The sequence below is a fragment of the Cavia porcellus genome, unplaced genomic scaffold, assembly GCF_034190915.1.
Source record: "Cavia porcellus strain 051 isolate PalLab524CR breed Dunkin Hartley unplaced genomic scaffold, mCavPor4.1 scaffold_12, whole genome shotgun sequence".
Taxonomy (NCBI): Eukaryota; Metazoa; Chordata; class Mammalia; order Rodentia; family Caviidae; genus Cavia; species Cavia porcellus.
In genome coordinates, this window is record NW_026947495.1 from 53,990,973 (window position 1) to 54,013,538 (window position 22,566).

Here is a 22,566-nt window from a genome sequence, read left to right on the forward strand (position 1 = left end):
TGTGAATCAAAAATTCCTTAGTCATTTCTTTTACTCAGAAAGAGAGAGAGTGGAGAGAGAAACGGAGAGAGAGAGAGAGAGAGAGAGAGAGAGAGAGAGAGAGAGAGAGAAAGAGACAGAGACAGAGAGAGAGAGAGAGAGAGACAGGAACTAGACACTTGTATTTTATCAGGAATCTCTGTTATGAGCTTTACTAAATAATAACAAATAATAACAATTTGTTATTTATTAATACCCACTATGCACAGGTTTTCCTTACATTATCTCATTTAATCCTAAATGATAACTTTATATAAGTGATAATAACTTAAAACAAAGAGCCTGCACATTAGCTGGTAAGGCTTTTGGACTCTGACTACAAATGATGGGTCAAAACCACCTTATAATTCTAGCTTACCTCTCCTTGACTAATAATTCAGATCTGCCCACCTTCCTTATCACTGTCCTGTGTGATGTACAACTTAACTTCAGTTCCTTTTCTTAATAATTTAGTACGTTACAATTCCTCAATATGCAAGCACATCACCAAAGATGAAGTCAAATTACCCATTAAAATTAGGAATGTATTTTATGTTACACTGATATTTATGTATTACACATTTTTCTATACGTGTAGATTTTTAAAGTTTAAAAATAGAATTGTATGTTACTAAGCACAAATACACATAAATAAAATCAAAGTTGTCAAAGAGCCTCTACATTTTGTTTTACTCTATTTAGTTAGAAAAAAATGAGTCATTCATGATCTTCTGAATTTATTTCATGATACACTATTTCATAACCTTCATTCATTATCATCAATGACTTGGTTAACAATTGATTAAAATAGAATTCTATGAGACCTGCACATAAATTACAAAGTTCAAGTTAAGCATTGCCTCTTTTCCCAATTAAGTGTTGGTCAAGAGGGTACCTTATTAAGGAAATAGTGCCTTGTGAATAGAATGAATTAATTGCCTCATTTTTCCAGAAGAAAAAGATTCTTCCAAAATATTTATGTGCAGACATACAATGATTCTAGTTTACTAATGAAATGTGTTGTAAACTTTTCCACTTAGCAATTACTCTCAGCTATGCTCTGCTTAAGCACTTTTCATGTTTTAACCCAGTTAACTTTGACAACTATTCTACCAAGTATAGGCTACTTTATTTCCATTTCACAGATAAAATAGGAAGAAAAAGTAAATATTACTGATTTTTAAACAGCATCTTTTATGTATCTTCTGTAAGAAAAATAAATCCTCAATTTGCATACTGTTTTAGTATCTTGATTTACTAAGGGGAGAGTACATTCATTCTGCAGTCATTAATTTGATGAAATTCTAGGTAACTACTCAAAACTTTGTATGAAATATTTTACTATCTCAAGTCTGTGGGCTAGCTCTCAAAATTCTCCAACAAGCATGTTGTATTTGAAAGTTCATAAAATATATTTAATACTTGATTTCTTTTCATTCCAGTGACTGACATATGCTTAAAGAACTGAAAATTCACTGATGGCTTTTTTATGAAACCCATATTAAAACTGATGGTTATTATCTTTCATATTTTGTAGGTAGAATTACAACCCAAGTATGAAGACAATCTGTACATGTATCTTTATTTTGTTATCTTTATTATTTTTGGTTCTTTTTTTACTTTGAATCTTTTCATTGGTGTCATCATAGATAACTTCAACCAACAGAAAAAGAAGATAAGTATATTAAAATATCTTTGCTCTAATACGTGAGCTGAGTATGTAACACTATTTCATTTAGACTCCAAAATGCAACCATAAAAAATAAAATTTAAGAATTATTTTAAGATTTAGTAAACTGTAAATTGCCAGGCACGGTGGCACATGCCTGGATTCCCAGTGCTCAGGAAGCAGAGGCAGAAGGATTGCCATGAGTTCGTGGCCAGTCTGCACTACATAGTGAGACTCTGTCTCAAACAAAAAAAAAAACAAATCAAAAACAAATCAAAAACAAAACAAATAAGTTATCAGTTTTCAGGTAATTGATAATGCAAATAGTTTTTTTGTATTTCTAGAATATACATAATATGGGATAATTTATATGACTGTCTATTGTGGCATAGTTCATCTATTGAATATATGCATCGCCATTAATACAGATGTTAGCAACATCAGAATAGAATATGGGGGCCAATTTTCACATGATTGTTAAGACTAATTGTATAACTAGCAGAGAATATGATTTTAACAAGTTTTGCTTTTTTTTCTTTACTTTGGAGGTCAAGACATTTTTATGACAGAAGAACAGAAGAAATACTACAATGCAATGAAAAAACTGGGTTCAAAGAAACCACAAAAGCCCATACCTCGACCTGCTGTAAGAATAGTGTACTGTCATTGTCAGCCAAATCAATGTTATCTATCACTTTCAAAACTGCTAGAAAGTATTCTTGTGAATTTGCAACACAATAGTTTGAGCTTACTAATGTATCCAGTTAGTCTAAACAGAATGAATTTTACTTTTTAAATATACATATTATGTATAAATATTTAATATATTTCATATTTAAGCATGTAAAACCTATGCAGATAAAAATTTTGCCTTAATTGCAGTTTTAGCACATAGAATTAATGTCATTATAGAGATTCATAGAATGCAGATGCAAACATATACTTTCTTACATTTCCTATACATATAGAAAATAGTGACTATTCTCTGACTGGAGTAAGAACTGATCGGCATAATTAGTATGTCTCCGATAAATCCCATCTTCAGTCCGACTCTGCAAATCGAATGGAATTGTTAATGAAACAGACTCACAGGAGGTTTTTACTGCTAAAAAATAACTAATCTTCATATTATATGCTACTCTCCTTCCCATAAATGGGATAATAGTATGCTCTTTATGACATTTTAAGGCTCTTTTTATTGTTTATTTGCCATTGACTATTGTTTCTTTTTGACTGAAACACGGAATTGCTAGGAGAGTCCTTGAACTTTTTTCAGCATTTCTGAAAGAATAGCTCAGACATTAAGTCTCAGGATATCTTCCCTGAGGCACACGTGGGTTAAGGCAATCTAGTATTCCCCAAGAATCATTGGTGACAATATAAAACTAGCCATAATCAAGTGTTCAGCTTGTAAATCTGCCGGTTGCTCAAGAAAGTGTACAGCTACATTAAACAAGATATATACAATGAACAATTTGAACTTAACCTTGAAAGAAATAGTATAATTTGAATGAATGAAAAGAGGACAAAACAAATAAACATTTCAGGGGAGAACAGTGATGCCTTTGAAGTAGCAAGTAGTAGATACGAAATTTTTTCAGTTGAATAAGTCTGGATTATCACATGAATCTGAAGAAATTGGTCTTAATAAAATGAATTAAAGATAGTTAAGAGCACAGCATAATGTAAAGAAAAACACGGTAGATATTTTAACTTTAGAGATGAAGCTAGAGAAGAGGTAACAACTGGCCATACATGAAGATTAACATGTATGTGCAAAAGATAAATCTTTAATCTCAGTCAACAGACCTGAAATACAAGAGCTAAATTGGCGTATAGGAAGGTGATGCAGCTATGGAATATAGGAAAATAAGGAAGATGTGTAGATAACAGAGAACTTGAAACAGCTGGTGTCTTATAAAGTTGCATGTTCTGCTAATTATGCTATAAATTAACCTTGTAAAAACATATGGAAATACAGATTTAAGTTCTATGAGGTGTCCAGGCAGCGATAAGGATTTTAGAGTTTCAGAAAAGAACTCGGTTGCTCTCTGAAGCACAGAGCCGTTTTAAAAAAAGTTACAATAGAGAAAAATCAAATGACCTAAATATTTCCTGAGCACTTCACCAAGTTATATGGAGAAGTAAATCAATAACAGAATGAGATTCCCTAGGCATATCTGTGTCTTTATAGTTATCTATCCATATGCTGCTTGATTCATTTTATATATATATATATATATATATATATATATATATATATACTGACATTTTCATATGTATGTATATATATGAAATTTTAAAAACACTATTCATAGTGAGTGACACAGAGATGTACCTGGGTAGTGTAGGGATGCATAAATGCATAGAAAATGATTGGCGGACTTGTTTAAAATATTATTGATGATTATTTGGGAAGTCACAAAGTAATATGATCAAATCCATCTGTCGCCCCATTTACTGTTAAGCATACATCAAGTGCTGTGCTAGGTGTTTGGGATTAACTATGGAACAGTGTAAAGTCTAGTTAACAGAAGAGATTGCAATGAATTCCATCAACAAATATAAATATATCTAGTAAGAACCTATATCCAGGGGCTGGGGATTTAGCTCAGCGGCATAAGCGCCTGCCTTGCAAGCAGGCAGTCATGAGTTTGATCCTTGGTACCGATAAAAAAGAAAAAGATAAAAAAAAAAAAAAAAAAGAAGCTATATCCAGCTGTGAATGCTGATAAATAGAGTAGACTGATTAGCAAGAGAAATAGGATAATACTAACAGTAACTTGGAAAAAAGGAGCCTGTGGGAGAGAAATGTATTTGTGAAGGCCCTGAGTAGGAAGCCCAATGAGACTGGAGTGCAGGTAGTAGGCTTTCACTTGGGAAAGGCTGAAAACAAAGAAGTTAGGATCTGCCAACCTTTCTGAGGATTTTATCCTAAGAGCAGTGAGATGCCATCAAAGAGTAACACTTAGCTTGGGTTTTGTGATGGGCACTGAACCAGTTTGACAGATTGATGGATATGCATTATCGACATGTTTTCAAGTAACTGTACAGACGAATCTCGTAGTGAAAGAATGAAAAATGGATATAAATGAAAGTGCATAGACTTGTAAGCTGCCACTAAAGTGAGATTATAATATTTCTTAAATAATTAAATATGGAAAGGAAAGATTAAATAACAAGATTGATGACTTTTTGCCCTGTACAGTTGGATGAACAGTTCAGTTGTCACCAGATGACTTTCAAGGAGTTTCCTAAAGAGAATTTGGGAATCTGAACTCACCCTACTTCATGGGGTGGCTTGTACATTCACTTTCATCATAGAAAAAGACTTTAGAACCCATCAGTGAGAAAATAAAGGGAGAGACCCTCAGGAGAAGTGCATTCTGATCTGGAGCTGGGTGTATTAGTGTGGTGTCTTCAAGATAGGTCGTGGTCATGGTCACTTGACATTCCCAGAGCTTGTTAGGCTCCCCATTAGGTGATGTTAGTATGTAAACTATTTGAATGGGTTCAGAGTTGAGATCGACTACCTGCTTAACGTAGTGCTTCCCAAAGGACCAAGGTTTGTAAGAGAAAAAGCAGTTTATAGGTGAAAAGCCCAGACTCAATTTTGAGGCTTATTGTGTCTTTTAGGACATCTTTTGGACTAAGTTTCCTAGAAAGAAAAAGGGCATTGTAAACTTTAGTAATTTTGTATCCTGAAACTAGTTTTTCTTAAAAGTACAACTTTGCTATCACGATTTTCCTTGTCTCTTTCCTACCTGTATTAATTTTTGATCCTACCTCATTTGCCCAATAACACTTTGATCGCTTATTCTTAAGGGATGCTGAAACTCAGGCCCATCTTTTTAGGGATGCTTTGGGCTGAGAGGGGCATGACCTTGTCCATCCAGGAATGAAAAACCTTATTCTAACTGATGTAGGAAAACTGGATCTTGTGTAAAGAGCCATCATCTTTTGATAGTGAGGAAAAGAGAGTAAGGACATGTGTGTTTTAGTTTAAACAATAGATCAAGCAGCAGAGAATTCCTACGCATAGTATCACAACTTTAAAAATAAGAATTTTCTCTCACCAGTTTGTTCCAAAGAAACAAAATTTGTTCAGCAAGTCACTGAAATTTAAAGCAGAGTCTGACATTGTACTGACTTGTGAATGTAGGCTTTTAATGTAGAGAACACATTTGCAGAGTTTCCAGGAATATGCACACAACATTTTGGTTTTATAATGACAAAGGTTCTATCTTTGCACTGGTTAAACTGTCTAGGGGCATTTAGCTTTGTAGAAAAGCTTTTCTTATCATTTTTACTTTCGAATTTAATAGTGAAATATGCTAGAAAGTATCATGTGGAGCCTTTTGTATAAATGTAAGAAAAGACTCAATGTGCCACATGATGTCTTCAAGTTCTATTTGAGGAATGAAGATGAAGCCTACTGATCATAAAAGTGAAAAGTCTGACCTGGCCCATCCATTGTATAAGACTGGGGAATTAACTGGTTGGTACACAGTTTTAATCTAGCATCCTTGTTCCCATCGATATCCTGTTATATATTTCCCTATCTATCCTGAATCCAACTGTTGCTATAAGTTATTTGTTACTATTTGAGGTGGGCCATTTTATCCCAGCTCTCATTTTTAAATCAGGAGCCAACAAATCAGCATATCTTAACATACTGGTGGTTAGAGCTTGCAGTAAGAACTCATTCTATTTTGGTGTCATTGTTCTATTTACCATGAGTATGGTTATTTTTTGTTTGTTTGTTTGCAGCAAAGTGGTGCTAGCTGGCTGAGTTATACTATTATAGATATCAAACAGATATATTTGTCACAAATTTGAAAATACCTATCCACAAAACTGGGTTTTATATAGGAAATGTAAGAGTCTGAGATAGATCAAGCCTTGCGTATTGCCTCATCGGAGTATTTATTTTAGCAAGAGAAAGTTGTTTTCTTATGACCCTTTTAATGAAAAGTTTTATTTATAGGCCATTGGGAGACAATAGATCTGGTAGGAAGATTTAAAATATAGCAGTTCTTATGTAAAATTTTGAAGCTTCATGTAATCACTTCTGTGTAGGGGGGAGGTCCTCTAGGTGGTTACCTAAATGAGCCAGAGAAGACAATGTTCTGCAAATCCAGCATGTATCTTTACTAATGTCTTTCGTATGTTTTGGGGCCTAGTCATAAAAAAATGTTTTTCCACTGGAGAATTGTATAAGTTAAGAGACAAATTAATTGACAGATTTTGATTTGAGCAGACATAAGAAAGTTAAGAAAAGAGACACATTTAAGGTTTGGAGACAATAAATTAACAGTAAACAGGAAGCAGAATAAATTGCCACTTTATCCTGGATGAAACTTGTTTTTAAAAATAACATTAGCGTGGCTGGGAGTGGTGATGCACACCTCTAATCCTAGCACTCAGGAGGCTGAGGCAGGAGGATATTTGTGAGTTTGAGGCCAACCTGGGTTACTGAGTGTGTTCAAGGCCAGCCTAAAATACATAGCCAGACTCTATTTCCAAAAAAAAATTTAAGTAAACAAAAAATAGTATTTCCAAATCTTCCAAAGGCTCTCAGGTATATTGCTCCTAAGTATCTATCTCTTAATTTCTTAATCCTGTGAAGTCTGAAGAGGAACAGATTTAATGCTCAATAAGTGAATCCACAGTGCGTGTCCTTGTAATCTGACAGGTGTAGAGGTGCTTAGAACTTGGTAGAGGCCTTTTCACTAAGGAAGGGAGGTATTGACCTAAGGATGACTCCTTTTGACAAACTTTATGTATGACACAATCACTAAGCTGAATTTTAGGGGTGTGAATTAAAGAACCTGGCATTGAAAGGACTTCATTATCATATTTTAATAAATCCTTTCATGCCTGACATTGGACTAACTTGATATGAGATGTGCTTAATCATTTCTTGTATTTCAAGATCAGTGATTGGGTATGAGATCAGAAATGGTCTTCCACAGAACATTTCATGTGTGCTTAGTTGAAGAGAAGCTTCTGGGGCAATTTTGATCCTCACTAGAACAGTACATATCTATAGTTGTCTAGCCAAGGCTTGAGGCTTTTCTGGCATAGTTTTGTCAAGGTGGTTTTAATATGTAATTTAGCCCTTTAAGCTTTTCCTGATGCTTAAGGGTGCCAAGAAATGTGAAAATATTAAGGTATTATTATCTTGTGACACCTACTGTGACACCTGAGAGACAATAGATGGCCTGTCATCACTTTAAAGTGGTCAAAAAAGTCCAAACCTAGTAATAACTTCTTTCAATGGAGCCTTCATGACTTCTTGGTCATTTCCAGTCTGAGTGGAATGTATTTTTATCCACCCAAAAAAGGTGTCAACAAAAACTCAGCGGTATTTGTAACTCTGGTATGAAAGTATGTGGTGATAGTCCAGTTGCCCAATCTTTTCCAGGGAAAGTACCAGGCCTTTGTACAAGGCTAAGCAAAAGTGAAAGCTTTCTCCTGGATTGTTGCATAAGGGTAAGTCCTTGTAAATACTCTGATTGGAGGCTTCCTCCCATTCAGGGAAAAAAAATAAAAAAAGCAAAAACATGATTCACCAAATAGTCATTGTCTCCGTTCCTAACCAGCATCAAGTATGGATTACTTCAATAATTTTCCATTTGTGGGCTGGGGATTTAGCTCAGTGGCATAAACACATGCCTGGCAAGCACAAGGTAGTGAGTTCGACCCCCTAGTACTAAAATAATAATATTAATAATAATAGCTTTCCATTCAAAGGAAAATATTAATACTTTATGATGGAATAATGATACTTAATTACTTTTTTAACTCACTATCTTCTTTTATTGGTTTACATCCCTGCTGTCATTTCTTTTCAATCCCTAAGTAGAAAAAGTTTCCATTTAGGTTTGGGGTCAGGAGTATCACAGTCATCTCTGAGACACGCAGTGCTGGTTGTTTGGCACTGAGATCTCTCAAGTAATTTTCCTGGGCTATGAGAGCACTGCCCTTGTGATATTCTGTGCTGATGCATGACTGCTTACATGGGAAGGTAATCCTCCTGCTTCTAGGAAGGAAAGACTTTCAATCCCATGTCTGAGGAGTTTTTTTCTATGAAGAGTCACTTTCCCTCCACATGAAAGCTATAACCTGATGGACTAAGAAAGCATCCTGCAGTCAGTATAGGTATTGACGCCTGCATTTTCTCCCAATTGCAAGGTTCAGGTAAGGGTAATTATTTCAGCATTTTATGTTGAGGTGTTGAAAGAAGTGACTTTGCTTTTATTATTTCATGGAGTCTTAGCAAGTGAAGAGTATAACCATTTCCATCAGGGAACCATTTTGCTTCAGGGTTAGCTAAAGGCTGGAGTGAAAAGCAAGGTTGTGGCATTTAGAATTTGGTAGACCTCGAGAGTAATTCTTTGAGTTTCTAACAGATGGGCTTGGTATTTAGACAACCATCCTCCATTTAGCTGCTGATATCCTTTAATTTTAAAAATGCTTTGCATCTGATGGTAGGTTTCAATCTCTAGGGGTATCCTAATTTAATTTAGTTGCTTTGTCTACCAAGAACTATAGCAGGCACCACTCATGGGCTACCCACATGACGCAGAGTCTAATTGTTTAGAAAAATAAGTGAAACATCAAGGCATGTCTGCAAACATTTGTGTAAAGACTTCCAATGCTATATGCTATCTTTCAGTTACATGCAACGTAAATGACTTACATATGAGGTAAAAGTTAGGAATTCCAAAAACAGGAGCAGATAGTAACAAATCTTTCAACTTTTGAAAAGCCTCTTAACTTACAATCCCATCTAGAGGTTAATAATCAAGCCTTCACATGGCCTCTTAGAGTCATAGCTATGAGTCCAAAAGTGGTGATCCAAACTCTGCAAAATCCAGCCATATCTAGGTAGGTCTAGAGTTGTTTTATAGCATGAGGTGACCCTAATTATAGGAGGACTTCCTTTTTTAGGAGTGAGAGCTTTTTCCCTTAGTGTTAAGATTACCCTAATTATTTAATGTTTTGATGAGAGAGCTAACTCTTTTGTGGAGACACAGTGTCCTATAGCCCATAAGAAATGTGTAACTTTAAATTGTATTCTCATCAGAGTCCAATATTGAAGGCCTGAAGATCAGATCATCTACATATTAGAGTAGATGTACAATTTTTAAGATTAAAGGCCTTCCTTTTTTAACTGGGACTGCTCTTGTACCCCTGAGGCAGTACTATCCATGTATATTGGGCAATTTCCATAGTATCACAATCAATACATTTAAATGCAAATATATATTATGAATAAGTATAAGGAAATGCAGAAAAAATCTTTAAGCTGCAGAGCAATAAAACATAATGTGACTCAGTATTATATGGATTAATAGTAAATGGGGTTAGAATAGTAAGATGAAGTCAAATTAGAGCTTCATTAATAGCATACAAATCTTGCATTCATGGATATTGCTCACTTGATTTTAGCACTGCAAAGATGGCAGTGTTAGACGGAGACTGGCAATGGGCTGGAAGACTATGTTTGAAGAGTTTGTAAATAAAGGACTAAAGTCTTTGGTGGGCCTCTGGTTTAATGGGCTAATGTCATTTAAGAGGCTAAATATCTGAGTTTTTAAAGAAATGACAACTGACTGAGCATTCACTGCCTTTTCAGAAGTTTTAGTATCCCAGATGTGTGTGTCTATCTTTGATAAAATTTTCCTAGGAATATCTCTAAGTGTGTTGTCTACTGACTCTGAGATTATTGCTCCTAAGAGAGATGACACTCCCAGTGTGAGACAAAGAGTCTCTCATAATTATTGGAAGGCTGAGGCAGAATTGACATGAGATCTTGAGGCCTGGAGATATGAAAAGACTCTCCCCAACAATGGAGTAGGATGTTTTGAGGAAGTTAAGAAAGCTTGTTTGAAAGTTAACTCACCAAATATATAGGTTAAAGGCATGAAGAAATGTTTGACCTTAGGATACTTTCCACACCAATAGCAGCATACGTTTTATAAGAAAAGACTACAGGAAATTTGAGCAAGGTACAAACTGAAACCCCAGTATTTAAAAGAAAATTAATGTTTTTCACTTGCCACATCAGGAATTTATGAGTCTATTCTAGAGTGTTTTTACTTTATTGAGACGGCTTCAGAGGCCTTAGACACCTTAATATTCCAGAGCAGCCACAATGGGAGTGGATGGCTTTTCTGTCCTTTGGAGATGAGGACGGTCTTGCTTCCAGTGAGAGGGGGCATATCCCAGGTAAAGAGGGCCCCACTTACACAGCCCTCACTCCAGTTTCCAGGCTTTCCATAGTGGAGGCAGTGATCTGTTCTATTTTCTTTTTGTTTGCATAGGAGTTCTTGGGGTTTCTCTGTGGGACAAGGTTTTATTTTCTAATTCCAAAGAAATCTAATTGTCCCTGTTTTGTGCCTATAGACATGTTTTCTGGACCTCAGCAATTGTCTTCACTTTGCTCCTATTGTTAAAGTCTCCTAAGACCAAATTTAAAAGTTGATTAACAGGAAACTAGCCATAGTAGAATAAACATATAATCCCATCACTTTGGAAGGCTGAGGCAGAATTGACATGAGATCTTGAGGCCAGCCCAAACTACATAGTGAGTCCAAAAGCAGACTAAACTACATAATGAGACCTTGTCTCAAACCCACCCCACAAAAATTGATTAATAGTACTCTGAGGACTCAGGACTTGCTTGTGAAGTTTTTAACAAATGTCTGGGGCACTCTAATAAAATATGTCCCCAGTAAAATTTGTCCTGCCTGTTAGATCAATATAATTATATTTATGAGGAATTTCAGTTAAACATTGCAGAAACAAGGCAAGATTTTCTTTCCTGTTTTGTAATCCAGTTATATGACTGGATTATTTATGTATATTTTTATTCCCTCCATCAAACAAGTATCATGTGATTGTGTTTGTCATGACCCTTATCTGCAGTCTGATCTTGCCAATCAGGAGCTGGATGGGGGGAACCAGTCACATCCACATCCTCAGTATCATCCCAGAAATGATAATCAGCATAACTGCATGATGCTACCTACAAGTGGACTTTTTTTCCTCAGGGATGCAACAGGTAGAAAACAGTACTTGAAAATTATCCCACGTTAAATTAAATGCTATAATCAAAGTCTGAAATTCATCAGTGAGTTTTTTGAGTTCTCTGAAAAACCATGCCAATGTCTGTTTACATCGGGCCAAATTATTCCTGGAGAAGGGAATACATATGCTCATAATATCATGTTCCTCTCTAAAATGTCTCAAAAAGGACACATATTAAAATATTTTTGAGATGGGATAAAAAGTGCCACTGATTGTTACCCCATCAAGACAATGTTCTTGTGCTAATGAGGGCTAGAGTTTCATAAGGTAGTTATGGAGGCAAGTAGAAGACGGATAAAGGAGCTAACTGAACTGGGTCCAGAGCTTTCTCCTGGCTTCTCTAGATTCACTGTTGTTTTTGGTATTGGGGTACAAGCATCTGGGAACGTCTACTCACAACACTTAAGAGCTTGACTTCTACAGGGTCTGATGCTATCTTCACTGGTTTTAAGGAACATAACAGATTGTATAAGACCCATATACTTTTGGATCTCTATAAAAGACTGTAAAAAAAAAAAAGGATAGACATATGGACTTCTGTCTTTTTTTTCCTTCCTTCAAAAATCAAATTGAAGGATGTGTTAAAGTTTGAAATTCTCATTTGAAGCCATGTCTCTAATTTATATTGAGTTCAAGATAGGTTGCAAAGGAAAATTAACTTTTCCTTCAAATTCTTCAGTTTATAACAGTTCCAGTTTTGTAAAATACAAACTAGAAGTTATGTTTTGGACATAGGCATTGAGTTAACACATTTTTATAATTTGCATATCTTCCTGATTTGTAAAAATAAAGAGAAAAAATAAAAGATAAGATCCCTTTAGAGCCTCCATTTAAGATCAGCGAAGGTATTTGCTCTCCTGGTGGACATCACTGGCTTGTTTTTTCCCTTGAGGTCTAATAATGTTTGTTAATCACTTCTAATTTTCTTAAGGTTAGGCAGCAGACCCATCCCAATTTTCTGTCATTGCTACAGTCTAGATATCTCCAGCAATCATGCTATATAAGCTTGTTTGTATCTTCCACAATATATCAGAAAAATGGGGGAAAATGTCTCATACATTACTCAAGAGGTCATTCTCAAGATTTTAATATCTAGGATCTGCAATTTATATCTTGACTCATGGAGGGTTAAAAAAATATCTAGAGATACCACTCTAGTATCTAGAAACCACATGCTGGTTTAGATAGTGTGTTAAACAGGAAGTTCAGATTATTACAAGAAAGAAACATGCAAATTCACTCAAAAACAAACAAACAGGCAGACACCCAAAACAAACAAACACACACACACACACAAAACCCAGCCCAACAAGACCACAGAAGACTGTTGTGAGAAGCTACAGTGACATAAGTTTTAGAACTCAAGAAAAACCATAGCAGATATTCTGTTTTTGCAAGCACTGGGGCATGGTGGACAGCAAAACCTGTAGGGTTCACCCCTGGGGTACAGCCTAACCTGGGGCACAGTTCCCTGTGGCATGGAATTAATCATGCCTTTCATCTTGGCACAGACCCTCCCCAGAAGGGCATGACAGGGGAATGTTTATTCCCACACTGGTCAGTAGGAGGGAGGAAAGTACCATTATAAATGATGCATTAGTTAATGTTTCCATTGTTTAAAGGAAGAAATGGTTTAATTGGCTCAGGGTTCTTCTGGTACCCACTCAGACACAATCAGAAGTATGCTTTACAAGAATACTTTACTAATCCCTAAGTTAGATTTCAACCCAATCAAATTAACAATCCTAACCATGATGGATAGCAATATCTATCTTCCCTATCAACATCAACATGCCAGTGAAACACACAGGAAGTGTGTCCCCTTCCCTTCACCTGGGTAGATGAACAGTAATTTTCTCCTGAGGCTGTGAGAAAACTTGGCAGGACCTACCCTTGGCCCTTAAATGTCCCCGCTTATCTCCCTGCTAGTTAATATCACAAAGTTACAGGATTTGGGATTTCCATTTAAGAAAATAGAATTTTACAGAGTAGGAAGGAAGACAAAGAAGAGGGAGAAAGTGTTTTAGAGAAAAGAAGAAAAATAAAAATCCAATGGATTCCTTCTCAGTTTGTGTTTAGCCCTTGAGCCAGGGTAGCATCAGCTGTCACACAATTACCACTGGAATCTACATGTTGCAAGAGATTCCATTAGACATTCTGAAAACAGGAACTTCAGCAGTAGGAGAACTGAGTTTACACTGTTCCATTTTGAGAGTAAAAGAGGTGAGACAAGGAGAGATTAAGGAGAAATAAAAGAGATTTTACAGGATCTCCTTTAACCCAATGTGTTCAGGACCTAAAATGATTAAAGACACAGCCTCCTCAGATGTCACCTGGAGCTTAGTTTCATCAACTGTGTCTCAAGACTAGTTTCCTGCAATGGGTGTGTGGCGTGTTTTCTCCAGACAGTACGTGAACAGTCCTCTGGCCTCTCTGTGAGCAAGTGTTAGTTCCATTGATCCAGAAATGTGCTATGTTCGCCTGAGGCAGTTTCTGACTAGGCTATTGCATTTCCTGCGGTGAATTCCCAAGTGCTTCTTTCCATTTCTGGCAAGTGCCTTGCGTCTTTGGTGCTTTTGTGCATAAGCCCTCATGTTCTCAGGACTTAGGAGCCTCCAACCACTGAAAAGGACAGCAAAGCTGCTGAGGTTTGCAGAGATGAGAGAGAAAGACTGGGGGGGGGGGAGGCAAAGGAAAGAGAGAGGGAGAAAAAGAAAGAGAAGGGCAGGAGAAACAAGCCAGAGGGCAGAGTTGAGAAAAAAGCATTCAGCTGAACCCACCAAAATTGGTTCTTTAGTTTGTTAAGTGGTTGATTTGAAAAACATGCTACTACACAGGGTCAGAGGATGGTCCTCAAAGAGGGTATGTCAACCTGAGCTCACTTTACTAATATACGAATTGTCAGATTGTAAACTTCAGTCATAGAAAAAAGAATTTTCAGGATGCATTGGTGAAAGCCTTAAAGAGATTTATTAAGCAGAAAGAAGAAGTACATACTCAGAATAGTGTGGGATGCCTGAGAGCGAGGTGCAGTATGGCCCGGGGCTTTTTATGTGATTGTGAGGGTGACCTCAGGATGCATTATCGGGGGTGTGTATTCTTAGTGTCAGATTATCCGCTTGGTGGGCTGTGCAATCACGTAAACCTTTTGAACGTGTTTGGAGTGGAGACATGCTATCCACTCAGTAGTGCTGCTTTCTCCAGGATAAAGATCAGTAGGGGGAACTGTAGTTTTACAGATGAAAATTCTAAGTGAGATTTCAGGCTTATTGTCTTTAAGATCTTTAGGGAATTCTTTTTTGAGGAATTTGACTGGAAAGGAAAAGATATTTTAAACCTAAGTAATTTTTGTATTCTGTAGCTGTAGTTTTTCTTAAAAGTACAATTTTAAATTTCTGATTTTTCCTTGTCTCTTTTCTATCTATGTTAATTTTTTCTATCCTACTTCAGTGTGGCGAAGGACGTAGAGAAGGCACATGAGTATTAAGAAATTTGGAAGTGTTGATTTGCAAAATTTTGCAATCAAAAGCAAGAGGAATTGGGAAAGAAATGATGGAGACAAGGGTCTCTTAAGATTGAGAGATTAGGTTGGATGCAGAGTAAAGGGAAATCTCAGTAAGAAGGTGTTTTAAAAAAGAGAGTCCACAGACACAGCTCCAGAAGAGAATCATCTAGATCAGAAAAGGGGACTGGGTCCAATAATGACTTGTGAACGTGTATGGTAGGAATATGAAATATGATGATGTGAAATGGATAAGGAAGTACAATGGTTGCTGGTTAACTTTGAGTTTCTCAAGAAAAGAAACTAGTACAGGGAACAGAAGAGTGGGAAATGTCTGAGAAGTTCGGAATTATTGTGGCAGTAAAATGGAGGCAAAAGATGGCTAACTATCCTAACTAAGGCCTTCAGGCTTATGCAGATTCTTCCAGCATATTGCACATTCTAGCATTTGAAGTGGGATGACAAATAGTGACTATTGGAATTGTACTTTGAAGTGCACTGCTCTAAAATGACATGGGAAGGGAATCTAAGGAACTTTTGATTGATCACATTGATATAAAATTTATGACCAATTTCTACTTTTAAGGCAGCATAAAGTTCCTGGACCCTAGGGTAGTAGTGGCACACCAGTGGCAGGTGTGCCACAGCAGGCTGTTTGTATCATGGAAATCTCTAAAAGGTTTGCCATCACTGGTCTGTGGGATTTACCTGTGAGAAAAAAAAAAAATGACACTGCTTTGTCCTTGAGGAGCGTCTAGACATGTGAAAGAGAAGGAAAACTAAAATTAAATATTTAAGGACAAGCCATTTGCAATACAACTTCCCTAAGTTTTGTGACAGATGAAAGAACAAAGTTTTCTTAGAACACTGAGCACTTAAAACATAAACTGAATTTTTAATTCTCTAGGCAGAAAAAGGATAGGATTTATTTTAGACAGGGGACAGATAAACAAAGTAAAATGATACGGCAGAATCTCACATTTTGCTAAGAGTGGTAGACATAAAAAAAAGATGCAAGACTTGCAAACTCATGACAGTAAATAAGAATTAAGAAGCGACCATTGGAAATAGAATTAGACACACTTGATGGAAGGATGGAAAGGAAAGATTCAGCTAGAGCAATAGAAATCCAGTCCAGTTGGCCAAATTGTATTAAGCAAAGAGAGCAAAATGTAAACAAAGTGCTCTTTGATACCCAAGAATTTCTATTGGAAATAATAGAATTTCTTCAACTCAAGACAGAGCACTAGTATGGAGAATTCAGACCAAAGAAAGTGTCCGGATCTGGAAAAGTCAGCTACTCAAATCAGAGCATCCTTAGTTCTAGTTGGGAAAATAAAGAAAGACAAACCAAAAGGTTAACTCAAGCCCAAGAGTGTCTGAAATACTAACAGATACAGGCAAATGAGTCAAAATAGAATCCAGAGATCATGTTAGTTTACTTAATTTCATAAACAAGACATAAAAAGTAATTGAAAATGAAGTCCAGACTGACTAAAGCAAGTTGATTTTCTGAAATGTGAACTATAACTTTTTCAAAGAAAATTTCTTACAAGTCACTCTATATAATTTTCACAGATTTCCCTATCTGAAAGGAAGACCTCACACTAGCAATAGATAAATTATCAAAACTAATAAATAAACCTTGGCACAGTACCATGGCAGAAATACAGAATTTGATGCAGAGTCATTGGTTTTCCACTAATGTTTTTTCTTAGTTATAAATTTAAAATGCAATAAAAATTATAGTGAAATTTTACATGTTGTGGCAGAAACTACAAAAAACTAGAAGAGTTATTACAGAAGTATTTATTGGATCTTTAAAAGTAATCTTAATACTCACTGTCTGTTGCATGGAGTAAAAATATTTATTATGAAATATTTATTCACTGTCCATCACTTATATGATGATGCTTAAGGGAATGAGAACACAATATGTGGTTCTTGACATAATCAGATTATAAAATCTGTATCATGAATAGTATACAAATACATTTGACAAGAGTTAGGCATTTTAATACACATTATCTACCGTGTATTGAACAAATATGGTATGTTCTTATAAAGGCACATTTTCTTATGGCTATATAATATCATACAAAGTAAATTATAATTCTTAAGATTTTAAGCAAACTTTTGTGTACTACTTGTTTCAGAACAAATTCCAAGGAATGGTCTTCGATTTTGTAACCAAACAAGTCTTTGACATCAGCATCATGATCCTCATCTGCCTCAACATGGTCACCATGATGGTGGAAACAGATGATCAAAGTCAAGAGATGACAAACATCCTGTACTGGATTAACCTGGTGTTCATTGTGCTGTTCACTGGAGAGTGTGTGCTGAAGCTCATCTCCCTTCGTTATTACTATTTTACCATTGGATGGAATATTTTTGATTTTGTTGTGGTCATTCTCTCCATTGTAGGTAAGAAAGCATCCTTTACAAATTGAAAGTTTGTGGCTACCCTATATCGAGCAAGTCCATTGGAACTGTTTTCCCAACAGCTCACAATATTTTAATTAGGAACATGTATCATTTAGGCAAAATGCCACTGTACACTTAATAAACCACCATGTAGTATAAACACAACATAGTATGCCCAGTGGAAAATCAAATACGATGAATGTGCCTGAAGGGCGTAGAGTAGCACAGCAGGACTTCTTGGTAGTTCTGTGACCCCTGGGCACTTTATACCAGCTTCCCAATTCCTGTTTCTCTAAGGAATCTTTCTGTAAAGTATTGACATGAGAATTAAAGCAATTGTGTAAATAAAAGTAATTAACACTGTGGCTAGCTTGAAGAAAACTCTCAGTAGTTGTTGTTTAACAAGAAGTTGGCATTATCGGTTAGTGGTGCGTGAAACCAAGAGCCAGAATTCAGTTTGAACTGTGTTTGTCCCAACCTTTAATTTTTCCCCATACATCATTCTGCTTACTACCAAAAAACAAATAACTACAATCTCAAAAAAGATGATAACCCTCATATTAATGAAAAATCACTTGTTTTGTCATTTAGGTCTTATGCAAACAATACCAGTATTTTGGGAATATAACCTTATTTCTGTGCTGGGCTACCGTACATTTTGTGACATTTTTAGACCTCTAATAGTTTAGCTTTCTCTTGATATATGCTTTTTAAATAGAGAAAATAACCACTATTTTCTACTTTAACATAAATATTTAAGTATTGTAACACCAAATATACCAGTTTCATTTTATTGAACAACTAGTACCGATTATTTGAATTGATAAGTGTGTACCCTAATTCTCATGTACCCATTTGTAAAACCAGCATGCATTTTTGTCAACTGTTCTCATTAACACTGTTTTTGTAACTGACGACTTTCTACAGGAATGTTTCTCGCTGAGCTGATAGAGAAGTATTTCGTGTCCCCTACCCTGTTCCGAGTGATCCGTCTGGCCAGGATAGGCAGAATCCTTCGCCTGATCAAAGGAGCCAAGGGGATCCGCACGCTGCTCTTTGCTTTGATGATGTCCCTTCCTGCCTTGTTTAACATCGGCCTCCTGCTCTTCCTGGTCATGTTCATCTACGCCATCTTTGGAATGTCCAACTTTGCCTATGTTAAGAGAGAAGTTGGCATTGATGACATGTTCAACTTTGAGACCTTTGGCAACAGCATGATCTGCCTGTTCCAAATTACCACCTCTGCCGGCTGGGACGGACTGCTTGCTCCCATTCTTAACAGTGGACCTCCAGACTGTGATCCTGAGAAAGATCACCCTGGAAGCTCAGTGAAAGGTGACTGTGGGAACCCATCTGTTGGGATTTTCTTTTTTGTCAGCTACATCATCATTTCCTTCCTGGTGGTGGTGAACATGTACATCGCTGTCATCCTTGAGAACTTCAGTGTTGCCACTGAAGAAAGTGCAGAGCCTCTGAGTGAGGATGACTTCGAGATGTTCTATGAGGTGTGGGAGAAGTTTGACCCTGATGCAACTCAGTTCATAGAGTTTGCCAAGCTCTCGGATTTTGCAGATGCCCTAGATCCTCCTCTTCTCATAGCAAAACCAAACAAAGTCCAGCTCATTGCCATGGACCTACCCATGGTCAGCGGAGATCGGATCCACTGCCTGGACATCTTATTTGCTTTTACAAAGCGGGTTTTGGGTGAGAGTGGAGAGATGGATGCCCTGCGAATACAGATGGAAGAGCGATTCATGGCATCAAATCCTTCCAAAGTCTCCTATGAGCCCATTACAACCACTTTGAAACGCAAACAGGAAGAGGTGTCTGCTATTGTTATTCAGAGAGCGTATCGACGCTACCTCCTGAAACAGAAAGTTAAAAAGGTTTCATCTATATATAAGAAAGACAAAGGCAAAGAAGGAGACGGAACTCCTGTCAAAGAAGACATCCTCATTGATAAACTAAACGATAATTCAACTCCAGAGAAAACCGATGTGACCCCTTCCACCACCTCTCCACCTTCGTATGACAGTGTGACCAAACCAGAAAAAGAGAAATTTGAGAAAGACAAATCAGAAAAGGAAGACAAAGGAAAAGATATCAGGGAAAGTAAAAAGTAACAATAAACAAAGAATAATCCATTTTGTGATCAATTGTTTACAGCCTGTGATGGTGATGTGTTCGTGTCAATGGGATTCTCACAGGAGGTCTATGCCAAACTGACTGTTTTTACAAATGTATACTTAAGGTCAGTGCCTATAACAAGACAGGGGCCTCTGTTCAGCAAACTGGGATTCAATAAATCAGAGAAATAGCACCAGGAGGTTTCTGTTTTCACAACCAGCTGACACTGCTGAAGAGCAGAGCGTAATGGCTACTCAGACTATGGGAACCAATTGAAAGAGGGAGGGAGGTAAAATTTTTATGTAAATTATGTGACACTTGATAATAGTCACTGTCACTGCTGTTTATGTTTCAACTGCCACACCTGCCATATTTTTACTAAATGTGTGCTGTGAATTTATCACCTTTTTTTTTTTATTCACAGGTTGTTTACTATTATATGTGACTATTTTTGTAAATGGGTTTATGTTTGGGGAGAGGGATCAAAGGGAGGGAATTCTGCATTACTCTATTGTATACCTGGATATATTTTAAATGAAGGCATGCTGCAATTCTCATTCACGCGTAAAAAATCACATCACTAATGGAAAGAGTTTACTTCTTGTTTCAGGATGTTTTTAGATTTTTGAGGTGCTTAAATAGCTATTCATATTTTTAAAGTGTTTCATCAGAAAAATTTTAATGTGCCTGTACATGTTCCATAGACTCACAAGCATTACAGAGTTTTTTTATTTTTACATAATCCATTATATGTATATGTATATATGTATATATGTTTATGTACATGTTTATACATATATATGTATACACACATGTGCACACAGAGTTTCACACATGCCATTATGTAGTCATTCACAGTCCTGGCAGCATGACTAAAACATTTTTGATAAGTGTCCTTTGGCATAAAAAAAAATCCTGTCAGTCCTTTCTAAGAAAACTGAATTGACCAAAAAGCATCCCCACTACTGCTTTATAGTTGATTCTGCTTTTTCCTGCAGTATTGTTTAGCCATCTTCTGCTCTTGGTAAGGTTGACATAATATATGTCAATATAAAAATATAAAAGTCTGCTTTGTAAATAGTAATTTTACCCAGTGGTGCATGTTTGAGCAAACAAAATTGATGAGTTAAGCACAGTATTTATTGCATCAAATATGTACCACAGTAAGTATAGTTTGCAAGCTTTCAACAGGTAATACGATGTGATTGGTTCCATTATAGTTTGAAGCTGTCACTGCTGCATGTTTATCTTGCCACTGCTGCCGTACCCTATTCCTTCCACTGTTCAGAAGTCTAATATGGGAAGCCATATGTCAGTGGTGAAGTGAAGCAAATTGTTCTATCAAGACCTCATTCTCCATGTCCTTGAGCAATAGGTTGCAGCACTCAGTAAAAGCTTCTTGCTTTTTCTTCTTCCAATCCAAATTGAACACTCTGTGGTAAAAAAGCCTGACTGTACAAACATGTTGCAAGCCGCTTAGATCTGTTGAAAATATATGGTTAGAGTTTTCTAAGAAAATATAAATACTGTAAAAAAAAAAGTTCATTTTATTTTATTTTTCAGTCTTTTGTATATAAAATAAGCAATTAAAAGTATCTTCAGGTTGATGTCACAGTCACTATTGTTCCTTTCTGTTCCTAGCACTTTTGAATTAAAGCACTTCACAAAGTAAGAGGACTATGATGCAGCGTAGGGTTTTGCTTTTTTATTGGTACTGTAAACTTGCACACATCTCAATGTGAAACAATTCTCAGACTAAGTGTAATGTTTATTTGCTTTCAAATAGTAATGCCTTATCATTGAAAGAGGCTTAAGGAAAGACTCACTGATTTTTCAGCATTGCTTGAATCAGATGTTTTCACCTAGTCTTTTTAATCCAGTAATCATCAATCTTTCGAATGTCTGTTTACACAGATAGATCTAATTTTACTGATCCTCATGGCACTAGGGCTTTATCACATGTGATATGGATCCAAGCTTTTTTATTTTTTGTTCACAAAACCCGGTAGTGAAATTATATTACCAGTTACAGCAAAACATTTTGTGTTTCACAAGCAACATTAAATGTAGATTCTTTATACTAAAGCTATTGACTTGTAGTGTGTTGGTGAAATGCATGCAGGAAAATGCTATTACCATAAAGAACGGTAAACCACATACAATCAAGCCAAAAGAATAAAGGTTTCGCTTTTGTTTTCGTACTTAATTGTTCTGTCTTTGTTTCTATCTGAAATGCCACTTAAAGGTAAATTCCTATCCTGTAAAAATGATCTATAAAAAGATAAATGTAAAGAATACACATTAGATATAATAATTCATCTTTAAATTTTTTCATGGAATGGAAACTAATTCAGAAGAGTGTATTGGATATCTAGTTTTAATATTGGCTGAAAACCAAGATATGGAATCAGGTAGAGTAGTGGAAAGTTACAAAAATTAATAAAGAATTGACTAACATTTTAAGTTGTGTATCCTTTCTCCTTTCTGTCTGTTTTTATTTTGTTTTGTTTTTCTATTAACTTTTTGCTTATATATTCCTGAATTGCTTTTATATGCACTCTTCCATCATTTTCTTGGGATGTTAGCATTTTTCAATATTGATGTCTCATTTCTTCTATTCACTTATCTCTTCCAGTCAATAAAGAATGACTCCATGGATTTAGGATCCTAAGAATTTTTAGTTACTCTAATAAAGTCTAGACAGCATATTGTCTTTATATTTATT

General features: G+C 36.1%; 1 protein-coding gene across 4 annotated transcripts in view; it reads left to right on the forward strand.

Moving 5' to 3' along the window:
- LOC100716680 (sodium channel protein type 2 subunit alpha) overlaps positions 1-22,304 on the forward strand; it is a 129,828-nt gene extending 107,524 nt beyond the window's left edge. For all 4 annotated transcript variants that reach the window (XM_063259191.1, XM_063259190.1, XM_063259193.1 and 1 more), the window contains exons 24-27: positions 1,556-1,693; positions 2,229-2,333; positions 17,444-17,714; positions 18,642-22,304. In XM_063259191.1, the coding sequence (XP_063115261.1) occupies positions 1,556-1,693; positions 2,229-2,333; positions 17,444-17,714; positions 18,642-19,837 (1,710 nt within the window). In that variant the 3' untranslated portion in view covers positions 19,838-22,304. The remainder of the gene's footprint in view (positions 1-1,555; positions 1,694-2,228; positions 2,334-17,443; positions 17,715-18,641) is intronic.
- Positions 22,305-22,566: the final 262 nt, after the last annotated feature.